At 43.5% G+C, this 15,502-nt stretch overlaps 1 protein-coding gene across 1 annotated transcript in view; it reads right to left on the minus strand.

Moving 5' to 3' along the window:
- Positions 1-413: 413 nt before the first annotated feature.
- Positions 414-15,502, minus strand: part of PDIA5 (protein disulfide isomerase family A member 5) — a 238,635-nt gene continuing 223,546 nt past the window's right edge. The window contains exons 16-17 of the mRNA XM_020801085.3: positions 8,729-8,863; positions 414-1,969 (exon numbers count right to left, since the gene is read on the minus strand). Coding sequence (XP_020656744.3) covers positions 1,889-1,969; positions 8,729-8,863 — 216 coding nt within the window. The 3' untranslated portion in view covers positions 414-1,888. The remainder of the gene's footprint in view (positions 1,970-8,728; positions 8,864-15,502) is intronic.

The following is a 15,502-nucleotide window of genomic DNA, read 5'->3' on the forward strand; positions in this document are numbered from 1 at the left end:
CATTGGCTGAAATGGCTGTGCCACCTCGTGTGCATGGAAGCTGCCGTTTGCCATTATAGACTGGTATGAAGCACCCCTCCAGCAGAAAGGCTGCCGTTTGGTTTCCATGCTTTTCATCGCACTCCAGAGTTGCATGACTGCACTGCATCTTCCACCAGATGGCGCCGAGGAGTCAGAAAAACTAGCACACCCCTCCCCCACTGAGAAACAGGCAAACCAACAGGAATACAGAACTACAAAAGGAAAGGGTTTTGTTCTTTCCTGTAGGGCCCCTACAAAGATGGAGGCAGAGGAAAGACACGTTTGACTCTTCAGGAAAAGGCACAGGTAGTCAGTAGAAATGGGAAGACTTTCTGAACACCAGCAGAACTTCAAGCAGCGTGCCCTACCATTTGTTGAATAAAGGGAGTAGCTAAAGCATATTTGCATTTTTTATTCCTTTGATCCAATTGGAAATCACACAAAAAATTTGTGATAAACCCTATGAAGACACAATGTCCAGATCACCCTCAACTCACAGAACCAACACACAGTTATGGACTTGTAAAAACTACTTCTAGTAACATATTTCTTGTTTCTTTGACAGGGCTAAACAAATAATCTGACAAGTATGGCCTACTTCTATAGAAGACTTTTTAAAAAGTTTTGTATTTATCACACACAAAGACAAGCCTCGGGAACATAAACAAATACTTCTGTGTGATGTTTCTTCATATCAAAAATATCAATGCCTCTGTTGCAAGTACAGTCAAATGGAATGCTTCACAAACACGGAGTTCAAACAGTCAGAGAGCATAAGTTAAGCAAAACCTCACGCTTGCACTTACATCACTCCTATGCTTACAGGAGCCTCGGACAACATGGATGCAAACACACACACCGAGAGTCATTTGCAGTGCTTCATATGTGCCAGCTACAGAGCCATTTGTCTGTAAGTTCAGGTACAGCCAATTAAAAAGAAAGAAAGACCACTACAGTCATTTAAGATCAGAAAGAGCCAATGCTTCTTCACTGCTTCCCTATTATCCCTGAGCACCTTAAAAATTAGTCCCCAAATCTCTCTAGGAAAAAAAAAAAGGTGTAACTTTTTGCAAGTCTGTCACGTCCAAGTCACCACTTGCCATATTGCCAGTTTGGTATGGCTGAGGGCAACCAGAAGCTCATGCCATGTTTATAGGAGAAAGTACCTCCCTCTCTTGCCAACGTATTTGTGGCAAATCTGCCATCCGGACCACATGCCTCCTGCCTTGTTCTCGCAGACTTTCCCTCACAGAGCGGGGGGTTGGGGGGACAGTACAGGCTGATATCCACCCACTACTCAGACTGGCAAGGATCAAAAGTGCACTTAATCACATCTAGTTCCTGAAATAAGTGGCATGCACACATACCCTATATAAATGCAGTTGAAGAGGCTCTGCGTAGAGTCCCCTCACAGTGCATTTATGTTTCAGTTATTTCTTGATGGATCTGGCTCCTGATGGATCCCTCTGCAACTTGACCCCCCCCTCCCATTTTTAAAAGCTACCTCACATTTAATATTCTTCAAAAATTAAAAATACAGAAATTGTCAGAAGAAATCACTATCAAACCTACAGGTTACAAAGATTGCATAGGAGTATTGATGGACATATAGGTGCCTTGAACGGTGAAAAAACACTTTACTTCTCCTCCTCCTGTTCCTCAATAACAGAATATGGCAACAATTATGTCATTGATTGTTCTTCAAAAATCAAATGATTTCACTTTATTTTGAAGTTCTACAAAATGGCAATGGCTGCTTATAAAAAACCCAAAGTCTTTGTTTTCAAAAGATGTGTCATCTCAGGCATTGTACCAGTGGTCCTGAGACCGTTCACAGTGCAGTGGGTATCGTCTCTTGAGGCAGGAATTACAGCTCATCTTTCCTCTTCCCTATCCTTTCATGGTCTCGTTCTCTGAGGGTTCGCATGAAAGTTGAAAATCCAGATTCCTACAATTTCACAGATCACAAGAAGGAAAAAGAAAATAATGGTTACATCCTGAAACTGAAACACAAGTCAAGGAGCATGGCGACACCACAGAGTGAACCCAAAGGAGCAGAAAATGAGCGCCCTTGCACTTAGATCAGTGGTTCCTACACTTGGGGGCTCAGACGTTCTTGAGCTACAACCCCCAGAAGTCCGAGACAACTTAGCCAATGCTCAGGGCCCCTGGGAGTTGTAGCACACACACCCCACCCAAATCAGGGGATCAATGACTTAGATGGTGAATGGTCACAAATGGAAATCTTCCTAAATCACAGTCTCTGGGACTCTGATTACCTAAAATCAGGGATGGCAATGTATGTGTCTTTGAATCACAGTTTCCATCATCACTTATCTATGCTGGCTATGATTGACGGGACTGGCAGCCATACAACCTGGAGGGACACATGTCCTCCAGGCCTAGGAGCTACTGAGGAGAGCGCATGAGAAGTCAATACCTTGTCATTTCTGGACTTCAAGTTAATATGTGTGTGTGGAAGAACCAGAACACATACTGTTGCAGTTGTTTTTCTCTTCCCTGGCTCACACTTCCCACACAACTTTCCTCAGTCTGCTGTCCTCTCAAAGTGGAGCACTCCTCCCTGCCACAGCTGCCCTCATTTTCCTGCTTGATACCCATTCAGATCCTGACTCTGTCCCCTCATTCTTACATCCTTCTAATAATCTGGTGGACCAGAGATGGCAGGAACTCTCCTCCCACTGCACACAAACATTTCTGCATTGCACAAATCACTATAATGAAGACATTTCATCTCAATTAATTGGTTAAAAAAGGGGTCTTACAAAAGCTCCCTCATCTCCCATGAGATAACAATACGGCTTAACCACATCATAAAACACAGTTCCTCAAAAGGAACACACTAGATTTCCAAGCCATGGTTATTTTGTCTGATCTGTGACAATTCTGCAGCAAACAACTCTGCCCTTAATCAGCACCATAATGCTGCTTTGCAAGTGATCAAAATTATGAGGTCACGCCCTCAAACAGTGAGCACTGGAGCCAAAACACCACAGAAGTCTGTAGCTTTGCCATTAATTTCTGAGGGCTTTAGATTAGACCTGACAACTCATCCGATCTATTTGGACACATGATGTAGTGGGAATGGAGCCACCGTTATTTTGTCTGCTGCATCTGTCAATTTTCATTTAGAATGTTACACATCACTACTTGGGAAATTTGAGATTCTGGTAAACACCCCGAAGAACTAGCTTTTGATTAGCAATGTACCTGTTATTACAAGTGTTATCCGAAATGTATTATCCAGCCCAGTGAAGCTGTGTGTGATGTTGTTTTCCGCACTTTAACAAAATATGTAACGCATAAACAACCATTGCTGCTGCTGCGCTGCTATTACAATGCTCTTCCTCACAACAAGCTGAGTAGACTTTGTACTGTTTTGAGCCCTATATTGCCCAGATCTGCCTGGACGTAGGTGGGACTCATCAGCCATGTAAGGCAGCCCATCTAGGAGAAGGAAAACTCTGATTTCAAACCTCCATTGCCTTGTGGCTATATCCACTGATGGAAAAGGCTTCAGGAGATGAGGCAAAATCCGAAGCCGGAGTCCCGTAGACAGTTCGTGTTGTTCTGCCAACTCCTGCGACGTTGCTGGAACCAGTTGTATTGGCTCTTGCCTCTCCATTGGACTATTTCAGTGACGTGGAGAGGGGGGATTTGCTGCTTGGGTAACAGCCTATCCTCCATATTATTCTACCCAGGCTTCGTGCTCTGGAGAGGACACTCCAGCTTTGCATACAGTGTCGAAATAACACAGGAACTCGCAGTTACTGGTTATACGTTTTGCTCGATTGGCATAGAGCATGATGCCAGGGGCTACTTCTGATGGTGGAGAGCTGAAAAACAAATCAATAACCCTGCATCATGCAACAATCAGAAGAAAACATCTGCCCTAAAGTTGGGAACCTGGAATGTTCGGACAATGACCCCTGGCTTTTCTGACAACCTGCAGGAAATAGAAGACGTGCGCAAGACAGCTGTTATCGACATTGAACTTAGTAGACTGCGGATCAACATTGTTGCCCTGCAAGAGACGAGATTGCCAGACATGGGATCTGTCAAAGAAAAAAAACTTCTCATTCTTCTGGCAGGGAAAACCATTGAATGAGACCAGGGAATATGGTGTTGGCTTTGCGGTCAGAAATACTCTGCTGAGATCCATTGTTCCACCTACTGTGGGGAGTGAAAGAATCTTGTCTCTGCAGCTCCACTCATCAGCGGGACTGGTCACCCTCATCAGTGCATATGCACCAACACTGTCATCCACAACAGAAGTCAAAGACAAATTCTATGATGATTTGGCAGCTGCTATCAAAAAAGTCCCTGAGAGAGAGCCGCTGTTCATTCTCGGAGACTTTAACGCTAGAGTTGGTGCTGATCACAACTCTTGGCCCACCTGTCTAGGCCGTTTTGGCATTGGGAAGATGAATGAAAATGGCCAACGCTTGCTGGAGTTTTGCTGTTATTATGGTCTTTGTGTCACCAACACGTTCTTTAATACAAAGCCTCAACACAAAGTTTCCTGAAGACATCCAAGATCAAAGCATTGGCATCAGCTTGATTTGATCCTCACTAGACGTTCTAGCCTATCTAGTATTGCGATCACACGCAGTTACCAGAGTGCTGATTGTGATACTGATCATTCCCTGGTGTGTAGCAGAATAAAACTGCAAACAAAGAAATTGTATCACACTAAAAAGGAAGGAAGACCACGTATAGATATCAACAAGATTCACAATCAGAGAAAAGTGGAGGAATTTGCCCAAGCGCTTCAGGAAACCCTTCCAGACCCGGCTGATGCGAATGCACCTGAACGATGGGAACAATTCAGGAACGCTGTTTATAACACTGCCTTGTCCACATTTGGCAAGAAGACCAAAAAGACGGCTGACTGGTTCGAAGCCCATTCGGAGGAGCTGATTCCAGCCATCGAGGATAAGAGGAGAGCTCTAGCAGCATACAAAGCCTGTCCTAGTGAGTACAACTTGCAGGCTCTTCGAGCTGCTCGTAGCCAAGTCCAACAGACTGCCAGGAGATGTTCCAATGATTATTGGCTTCAGCTCTGCTCTCAGATACAGATAGCAGCGGACACAGGTAACATCAAGGGAATGTATGACGGTATCAAGCAGGCTTTAGGTCCAATACAGAAGAAATCTGCTCCCTTGAAGTCTACTACAGGCGTGATCATCCAGGACCGAGCACAGCAGATGGAACGCTGGGTGCAGCACTACTCTGAGCTATATTCTAAAGAGAATGTAGTAACGGAAGAGGCACTAAATAACATTGAGTGCCTGCCTCTCTTGGAAGAGCTGGACAGTGAACCAACTTTAGCAGAAATAAAAGCGGCCTTGGATTCCCTTGCCTCTGGCAAGGCACCTGGAAAGGACAACATCCCCGTTGAAGTTTTGAAGTGCTGTAAAGAGATCATCACCACTGAGCTGTATGAACTCTTTTGTCTTTGCTGGAGAGAAGGTGGAGTACCATAGGACATGAAGGACGCAAACATCGTCACATTGTATAAGAACAAAGGTGACAGGGGCGACTGCTATAACTACCATGGTATCTCTCTTCTCAGCGTTGTAGGGAAGCTGCTGGCCTGTGTTGTGCTGAAAAGACTTCAGGTGCTTGCAGACAGAGTGTATCCAGAATCACAGTGTGGTTTTCGAGCTAATAGATCCACCACCGACATGATATTTTCCCTCAGACAGTTGCAGGAGAAATGCAGGGAACAACAACAGCCACTCTTTGTGGCCTTCATAGATCTCACAAAGGCCTTTGACTTGGTTAGCAGGGATGGACTTTTTAAAATACTTCCCAAGATTGGATGTCCACCTCAACTCCTTAATATCATCAGGTCCTTTCATGAGGAAATGAAGGGCACTGTAGTTTTTGATGGCTTAACATCAGATCCCTTTGACATCCGAAGCGGAGTAAAACAAGGCTGTGTCCTTGCGCTGACCCTGTTTGGGATCTTCTTTGCTGTCATGCTGAAGCAGGCCTTTGGAACTGCAACAGAAGGTGTCTATCTCCGGACTAGATCAGATGGAAAGCTCTTTAATCTCACTAGATTGAGAGTGAAGACCAAAGTCCAACTGAAATGCATGTGGGACTTCCTCTTTGCTGATGATGCAGCCATTGTTGCCCACTCTGCTGAAGACCTCCAACAACTCATAAATCTTTTTAGCAAGGCCTGCCAAGACTTTGGACTAACTATCAGCCTGAAGAAAACACAAGTCATTTGCCAGGGCGTGGACTCACCTCCCTCTATTACTATCTCCATGCAAGAACTGGAGGTTGTTCATGAATTTGTGTACCTTGGCTCAACAATCTCTGACACTCTCTCCCTAGATGTCGAGCTGGATAAACGCATTGGGAAAGCAGCTACCATGTTCTCTAGACTCACAAAGAGAGTATGGCTTAATAAGAAGTTGATGGCATACACCAAAATCCAGGTCTATAGAGCCTGTGTCCTGAGCACACTTCTATACTGCAGCGAGTCCTGGACCCTTTGTGCACGGCAGGAGAGGAAGCTGAACACCTTCCATATGCGTTGTCTCCGACGCATTTTTGGTATCACCTGGCAGGACAAAGTTCCAAACAGAGTAGTCCTAGAACGAGCTGGAATTTTCAGCATGTATACAATATTGAAACAGCGCCGTCTACGTTGGCTTGGGCACGTTGTGAGAATGGCTGATGGTTGGATTCCAAAATATCTCCTGTATGGAGAATTATTGCAGGGAAGCCGCCCCCGAGGGAGACCACAGCTGCGTTACAAGGACATCTGCAAGCGGGATCTGAAGGCCTTAGGAATGGACCTCAACAGATGGGAAACCTTGGGGTCTGAGCGTTCAGCCTGGAGGCAGGCGGTGCATCATGGCCTCTCCCAATTTGAAGAGACACTTGTACAGCAGACCAAGGCAAAGAGGCAGTCCCAAAACAAGCAAAACCAGGGAGTTGGACAGGGGACAGATTGGATTTGTCTCCAGTGTGGAAGGGATTGTCATCTCGAATTGGCCTTCTCAGCCACACTAGACACTGTTCCAAGACCTCCATACAGAGCACGATACCATAGTCTCTCGAGACTGAAGGATGCCTACAGAATTGCCCAGATCTGCCTGGACGTTTTGGGCTCCCAACTCCTTCTCATACCGGCTTTGACTGTCGGGAGCTGAAGTCTAAAACACCTTGAGCGCAACAAGGCTAGGGATGGCTGGTGTAGGCAGAGAGACTGGACTCCAAAGAAATGTTAGTGCACAAAAATTAAGTGTCACACACCCATGGAGTTTGGTTCTTTTGGATAGCAGCCATCACCCCATGGGCAATGATTTTTTAAGCTGCAGGAATGTTTTGAAAAGAGATCCAGACCGAAAAAGCACAATTAGAAAGTAAATATTTCAGCAAACATGGTTCCCCGTCCAATGGATCATTCCAACAGGGAGCCATAGTCTACTGAGGCCTCCCAGAGACCTTTCTTTCATTGCATATAGGAAGCCCTGCCTAAAGTTTTTTAAAAATGTAGCAGAGCTAGTGGAAGATGTTATCCTTATTTGCAGCATAATTAATACAGCCTTATGATGTATGAGCACGATGACAGTAAAACAGCTACATAGTATTATATGGACGATATATTCCCAGAGTTACTGTCACCAGCGCTAATACCACTGAGTATAAGAGGCTGGCCCTGGAGGAGGAGGAGGTAGATGGGAGGGCAGGACGCTCATCATAAATGGAAATATTTTGAAACTGAGGAAAGGATTTACAGAATCTCCAATTTCCCAGTAAGTGCTTGGCTGCCGTATTCTCCTGTGAGCTGATATGTTCCAGTCTAATAGAGGAAGACAGCCTTCCATTTGTCATTGGAAGAACCAAGATGGAGAGGCACTGTGTGCTAATTCAGATGTTAAGAAATGAAAAGGGACAGTTGTACACTAGAACAAGCAGCCCGTTTATTTTTCTTTCTTTTTCTTTTCTCAGAGCGCTGTTTGAAATAGCATATGCGCATTCGGTTATCTTCCTCAGCCAAACAAATGAGGTATGTCACTTTCATAAAATCCTTTTAGTTTTGTAAATGCATTTATAAAGTCAAAGTGATGCTGGGGTTTAAAATCCATTTGCTGCTATTTATATTTAGGCCGATAAAACCTCGTTATAAAATCCAAATGGAACACACTGCATTCATTGCAAAGTTCGCTGTTCAGTGCAGATCCTGCAGAATCTCCACACAATATTATCTGTAGTAAGGTTGAAAGAAGACCTTAGAGGATCCTAAACAGATGTCCTTCCATGCAAAAGGGGCAACTGAAGGCATGGATTCCAAATGAATATACAGAGCCCACTAGAGCCGATTCTACATTACCTTGGCTAGCGCCAGAAAGAGGACTGGCAGGCCTTCAGATTTTCTCATTTTCATTAATGCTAAACCCAGTCAGATAATTTTTGTAAATAACAAAGCTCCAAAATAAAAGGGTCCAACATTTTCCACAGGCCGGGTTCGTCCTGGCTGACAAATGCACGGGAAAGTATGCACTGAGATGATACAGTCCTGTGAACTGTGGAATGGAAGAATTAAACACCTTGGCAAAAAAAAACCCACTCTGTGTGTGTGTGTGTTTGCTTGCACTCCTCACAGATGACGCCAGAGCAAAGGACGTGATTTTTCTTCCAGTGTCTGCGGCCATGGACTTACCCCTCTGTCTCCATTATATTTTTCTATAAATTTCCCGTAATTGTAGTAGTTGAAGGTCGGGTAACCATCCACACCTTCTTGCTTACACAGGTCTAGGTTCTGTTCTTTGGCACAGTCCACCGCAGCATAGGCAATCTAGCAGAGGGAGGACAAGCATGTCAGTCATCGGCAAGCACAATCCATCACATCAGCTAAATGGAGCTCAGGTGCCTCAAACCATGAATAATTTCAACGCCACATAAGTTACAGTCCAGAAAGAAATTGTTCCAGCAGCTAAGCACCAGCCAGCATCTGAAGCCTGAATTTTAGGTTTATAGAGCTGAGTATATGTGAGGAATTCCTGGGCACAACACTTGGGGCAGGATCCAAGACCACCACCCCTCCCATGATGCACGACACTGGTGCCAAAGTCCTTTTACTGCTGCACTTAGAAGGGGCAAAATGTTGTTCTGATGGCCACATCTTATATTTCATAAGCTGCATCTCCAGCTGGCCCCTGACTTGGAAAGGGAGCTTTTGAGGAGCAAAAAGGCTTGCCACTGCAGAGGGAAACTGCTGTGAGGGACAAAAAAGGCATTCACATGCACCAATCTGGATGTTAGCAAACATTTCTAGACATATGGGTAACTAAGTCCCTGGGATTTTACCAGTTCTTTAACACATTCTTGTGTCAAACTTAGAATAACACTGCACAGAGATCAGTGATGGTATATTTAACAACATTTAATGACACTTTTCTTTTTAGTAAAAGGTAAAAGGTAAAGATTCCCCTTGACAAATTTTTTTTGTCCAGTCGTGTTCGACTCTAGGGGGCGGTGCTCATCCCCGTTTCCAAGCCATAGAGCCAGCGTTTGTCCGAAGACAATCTTCGTGGTCACATGGCCAGTGCGACATAGACACGGAACGCTGTTACCTTCCCACTGAGGTGGTCCCTATTTATCTACTCGCATTTGCATGCTTTTGAACCGCTAGGTTGGCGGGAGCTGGGACAAGCGACGGGCGCTCACTCCGTTGCGTGGATTCGATCTTACGACTGCGTGGTCTTCTGACCTTGCAGCACAGGCTTCTTTGGTTTAGCCCACAGCGCCACCACGTCTTTTTAACATCGCACAAATGGTTTTCTGTATGCTTAAAGCAGCACAGGTACAGAAAGCCTCAGGCCTGGGCATGCATAAATCCACCCAAGGAAGTGGATTAGGAAGACAGAAATCCACCAGCCTCTTGCTATTCAATGAATGTATGCATGTAGTACCACCATGCCTTATCAGTACAGGAACTGTTTCTTTCTGGCAAACAGGCTAACAGGACCATCCATTTGAATGTTCTTTCTGCACAACAACAATACTTAATCTTAGACAGCATTCAGCCATGGAAGCCTCAATTCTGGTCTAGTTATTTCAGTACAGCTACACCACAACTGCCCCACATCACTCCAGCCTGTGTCTTGCTTACCGACCCCCCCCCCATTCATCTGATGAGAGGAGTGAAGTTCCATAAAAGTTTATGCCAAACAGCACTTGTTTATCTTTAGGGCACCCTCAGACTCTTTGTTTAAACCACAGTCTTGCTAACGATCAACCTCAAAATCTGATATCCCCTCAAATCCCACATTTTATCATATTGTTGGGGTTATAATACAAACCCCAAATTCCATATTACCAGCTCAATTTATAATTGACAGATCAATTTGGGGGGTTTAGTTGACACTTGAAAAACCCAATTTTGCTTTTTTTTTTTTACTCCAAATGTATGCCAATGTTTTACAGTAAAAACCATGAATTACTGAAACTGTGTAAAGGGGGCAATGGCCCAGTTAACATCTTCCTGTAAATCCTAGCATAGGTTTGGCATAAACACAATAGTGAAAGTTTTTTGGGGGGAGCAGGCTGCTAACAAGGGCCCAGATTAATTGTGGGCTATGCAGTTGCGTTGATCCTATAAAACCAACACAAAACTGTAACATAAGCTACAAGTTAACATAGAAGGATAACCAGATGTCAAGGTCTGTACTTAGCCCAGTGCTAAACTAACTCCAAATTCACTTTGCATATTAACTGTCCTCCTCCCCTTTCAGCCTCTTATCTTTTATTGTTTTACTCTTAGTGTAGTGAGGGGCTTGAGGAAACACGCCACTCCAGGTTGTGACTATTCAGGCTCTGTTTAGCTTTGAACAGCTCTATCACATGCAGGGCATCAGTCCCAGTAGACAGGCACCGAGGAAGGCTTTTGGAATCAAGACGTATTCCCCCTCCCCAAAAGAAAGTCCTCTGCCCTGTCCCCCAAGTTCTGGAACTGACAATGTCTGCATTTTCATCTCAGTTCCTGTCTTCTGCTCAATCAATGGTTCTCTTCCTATCTGCACTGTTGCTAAACCTTATGTCACCTAAATATAACCAATTGTCTGCTTGTCACTAAACCTCCTGAGTACCACTCAATTTTGCTCGCATGCTCCCACATGCTGTGCACATAAATTTCACAGTCTTTGTTCTGTTTCCTCACTTAATCTTCCTGTTTTATTCCTGCACTATTCTCCAAATGAACTGATGGTCCAAAATAGGATGGAGCCTGTTTGATCAATAGTTCTCCAGTGTATCAATACTGTGAATTAACAAAGGAAGCATATATTCTATTTATCTGAGTTTTGATTTGTGTTCTGTTCCATATGTCCTGTTTGATATATGTATACAGTTTAATATATCCATTGTCTACTCTGGGTTCAAGATCTAAGATATCCCATGCCAATCACATATGTATGTACATATGGGTGCAAGTGTGCACAATATGTGAAAAGGATGCATAGTAGCACACAAAGTGCTTAATTTACTTGTTACTTCAGATTTCCAATTTTCTTCCAATTAATTCAAGTATTCAAATATAGTACATTCTCCTTTTATCTCCATCACAATATTGGGGGTCATTTTGGGCTGAGTGATATGAGATCCAAAGAGTTTTGTTCCTAATTGGAAGTTTAAGTCCAGGTCCAGTGGCCAGCACGACTAGACACAGAACACCATTACCTTCCCACTGAGGTGGTACCTATTTATCTATTCACATTTACATACTTTCGAACTGCTAGGATGGCAGGAGCTGGGACAAGCGATGGGAGTTCACTCTGTCGCATGGATTCAATCTTATGACTGCTGGTCTTCTGACCTTGCAGCACAGAGGTTTCTGCAGTTTGACCCGCAGTGCCACCACATCCCATATTGCTCTTGCAACCCTCCTTATTGCAAAATTATTTATGGAGGAAAGAGCCCAGAAGCTTGTATTTGCCATTACAGTACAATGGTGCCTTGCATAGCGATCGCTCCGTAGAGCGACGAAATCGCTTTGCGATGGACTTTTTGCCTATGGGGGAAATTCACTTTGCGATGATCACAGGGAAGCGATCATCGCAAAGCCCCCATTTTCGGCCAGCTGATCGGTGGTTTCAAAATGGCCACCAGGTAAACAAAATGGCCGCCTGCTATTTTCAGGCACGGATACCTCGCTTTAGAGGCACCGAAAATGGCGGCACTATGGAGGATCTTCGCTTAAAGGTGAGTTTTTAGCCCACAGGAACGCATTAATCGCATTTTAATGCGTTTCTATGGGCTTTTTATTTTCGCTTAGCGATGTTATCGCTTAGCAGCGATTTTTTTCTGCACGGATTAACATCGCTAATTCATTTCTTACAGGCCTTGTTCCAACAAGACCTAATGACCACCAACCAGCTTCATAAGGGAGGAGTGTGGTTCCAAGTTTTCAAAAAACAAACAAACACACACTATACTTAAGAGAAGGAAACCTTTTCATATCAAAGCAACATGCAAAAAGATTGTGTCTGATCAGAGCTTGGAAAACATACTTTTGTCAATTACAGTATAGCTCTCAGATTCCCCCAGAAACATGGTCATGGCCCTCTTCAATATGGCTGTCCTTTTAATGCATATTTGCAATCTCACTGCAATAGCTCCTCCATGAATACAGTATACTACAGTACTATTAATATACACTTGCTTCAGCACACCCACTGGACTTAATTCTGGAGAAAACATATCTGTACTATATTAATCCTGCTTAAATACAGAGACAGGCACCTTCTATTTTAATTTTACTGTCACTGCTGGCTAGAATCTATTGAATAGAAATGTAATGTCATTTAAAGTTTAAGATTGCATCACACTACTTCTTTTAAACAATCTGCTCATAATAACCTCCCTTCCTGGCTTACAGGCTGACACTGAGCCCTAGCTCTGTAATTAAATGTCATTTAATATTCCATTATGACCTCTAACTTCCCAGTGACACATAGTACATGTTACACATACACCTACAGCGGTATCCTTACCAGTCATTAACAGGAGCAGACAAGTGATTTTCTTTAAATTCTGTTGGTTCATTCTACCCTTCCTCTAATTATCCCTTGGACTGAACCATTGCTGCTATCATGTAGAAAAAACGGCACTCTCATTTTAGAGCTTAGTGATGCTGGGCAGAAAGCAAGTGTTGTATAACCTGACAATGCAAACTTTCCCATCAGATTATGTAGGGTCACTTGCACTTGATTCTAGTCCTCTGCTGCTTAAGTGACATGTTTAATTTGGGTCCCTTGCTGCTCAAGGAACATGTTCACCCCCAAATGGCACATTTGTAACATCACTGCACTTGGATTTTGCTGCACAAATGCCACACGTCACTCAAAATGTAGGTATTCAGCAAAAGTGTGCAACCTTCCACAAAGAGCTAGCTGACCCATTGAAACCTGCCATTTTTAATTGACCATCTCCTTTTCCCAGACTAGAGAAATAGTGCCACCACAAGTTACTGCAAAAGCACAGAACTAAAAAAAGCTCTAGAAGACAATCAGCTGCTAAGCAACAATTTATCCAGTCTCCCTTTGCAAACAGGTGTGATCTCTCCGAATGCAAGGGTGGCAAATATGTTGATGGACTACAAACTCCCATCTGGCTTAGTTAGTATGGCCAATAGTAAGGAATAGCAGGAATTGCTGTTCACATTTGCATAGCTCCACGTTCCCAAATCTGCATTATTTGTAAGGAAATAACAAATAATCACATTTTTTTCTCAGCCTCAGCTAAAAGAATGTCTTGACCTCCAGACAAAAACACAAGTACCTTTCCAAATTTTGCAAAGCCATGTTAGTGGCTTATGCTATTTCCAACCAACTTGCTGGAACCTACAGAGTAGCTTTCCCCATTTCCAATTGCTGGCATGGCAAAATCTGGGCAGCAGACCATAGAATGCCATTCATAAATATCTGGGTATCATTGAAGATTTATGTTGATGGCTGAGGATAGGTTCTAACACGTCAGCAAGATTACTTCATGTTTAAAGGAAGCTGTTATCACTCAACTCAAGTGTGTATAAAGAAATCCCAAGACCTTAAAAAGCAACTAGAAATTCTCAATTAACCTGTCTGTTACGTGTGTGCTTCCCATGAACTGGAGCCACTAACAAAAGTCTAAGTCAAGGGGGGGGGGGGGAGAGAAGAAACACTTAGTTTTATCTTTTCTGTACCATTTCAAGACAGCGCTGCTGGGTGACTTTCGGGAGCTGCTTGACTACTGGAGAGGCAGGCCCCTGGTAGCCTCCAGCTTTGTGGTCAATTTAGTTATGCTTTTACAACAGAAAATCAATGATGTTGAGCCTCAGTGGGAAACATCAAGCAATTACAGCCAGCACACATTACATTTTAAGTGACTATGGCTCGGCTAACTATCACCTGAAATCCCTCCTTGGGCATATATAAGGCATGCTGGCTAAGATTTGTGAGCAAGAATGGGGTAATCAAGGCAAAAGTGCTAAGTGGTACAGCTATGATGCACTGCAGTCGTATTAAAATCTTAAATCTGTAAGTGGATTTTTCACTTAAAAAACCCCAAGAATCCCAAGGCACTCAGAACAACTACATCTTTTCTTCAAAATGGTTATTTGCTTAATTTTGCTGAATGTTAATCCTCAAGACCCTCTCTTCTATTTTACTGGAAAAGAAAAGAAAAAGAATAAGCAATTATTTCATTTAGTTTCTTTTCTGTTCCTTTCCAAGGACTCTGAGCAGATAAAGGAAGTAAAAACAGATGACCGCTTATTGCCAAATGCCTTTCTAGCTCTGATTGATGGATACCAGCTTAAAATGTTTTATAGCTCTTCTGGAAAGCACTGAGGCTTGGGCTTTGGACATTTTCCCAAGAAAAAGGGGTTTTCTCTATGGACTTGCTCTTCAAGCAACATATGAAGAACATGTTTTCATATGATCTTGATTTGCGTGTTGATACAAAAGAGGAAAAGAGGGGGTGGGTAAGGTATGTGGGTATCAATGGGCCACCAATTAAAACACAAATTGAACATTCAGAGTGTTTATGAGGTGCTTCTTAGTCTTCTTCCTTGCCTGGCATATAGCAGCTGTGCCCAGAAATAGCTTCATGCCACTGCAGGAGTATACCGGATACCTTGCAGTCATGGCCAGGTATATATTGGAACCACAAAATGAAGCACCCACACCAGAATCAAAGAACATGAGAGACACTGCAGACTAAAACAACCAGAAAAATCTGCGGTAGCTGAACATGCCCTAAACCAAACTGGACATAAAATTTTATTTCGAAATACAGTGGTGCCTCGCTTAATGAGCGCACTGTATAACGATGAATCCGCATAGCGATTCCTTTTTCGGGATCGCTAATGCGGAGGCATACCAATGGTCGCAATGGGCAAAACTTGCATAGCGACGATTGGTAAGCGTTTCGCTTACCGATCTTCGCTTTGCGATGT

Source organism: Pogona vitticeps, chromosome 1, assembly GCF_051106095.1.
Source record: "Pogona vitticeps strain Pit_001003342236 chromosome 1, PviZW2.1, whole genome shotgun sequence".
In the NCBI taxonomy this organism is placed as follows: domain Eukaryota; kingdom Metazoa; phylum Chordata; class Lepidosauria; order Squamata; family Agamidae; genus Pogona; species Pogona vitticeps.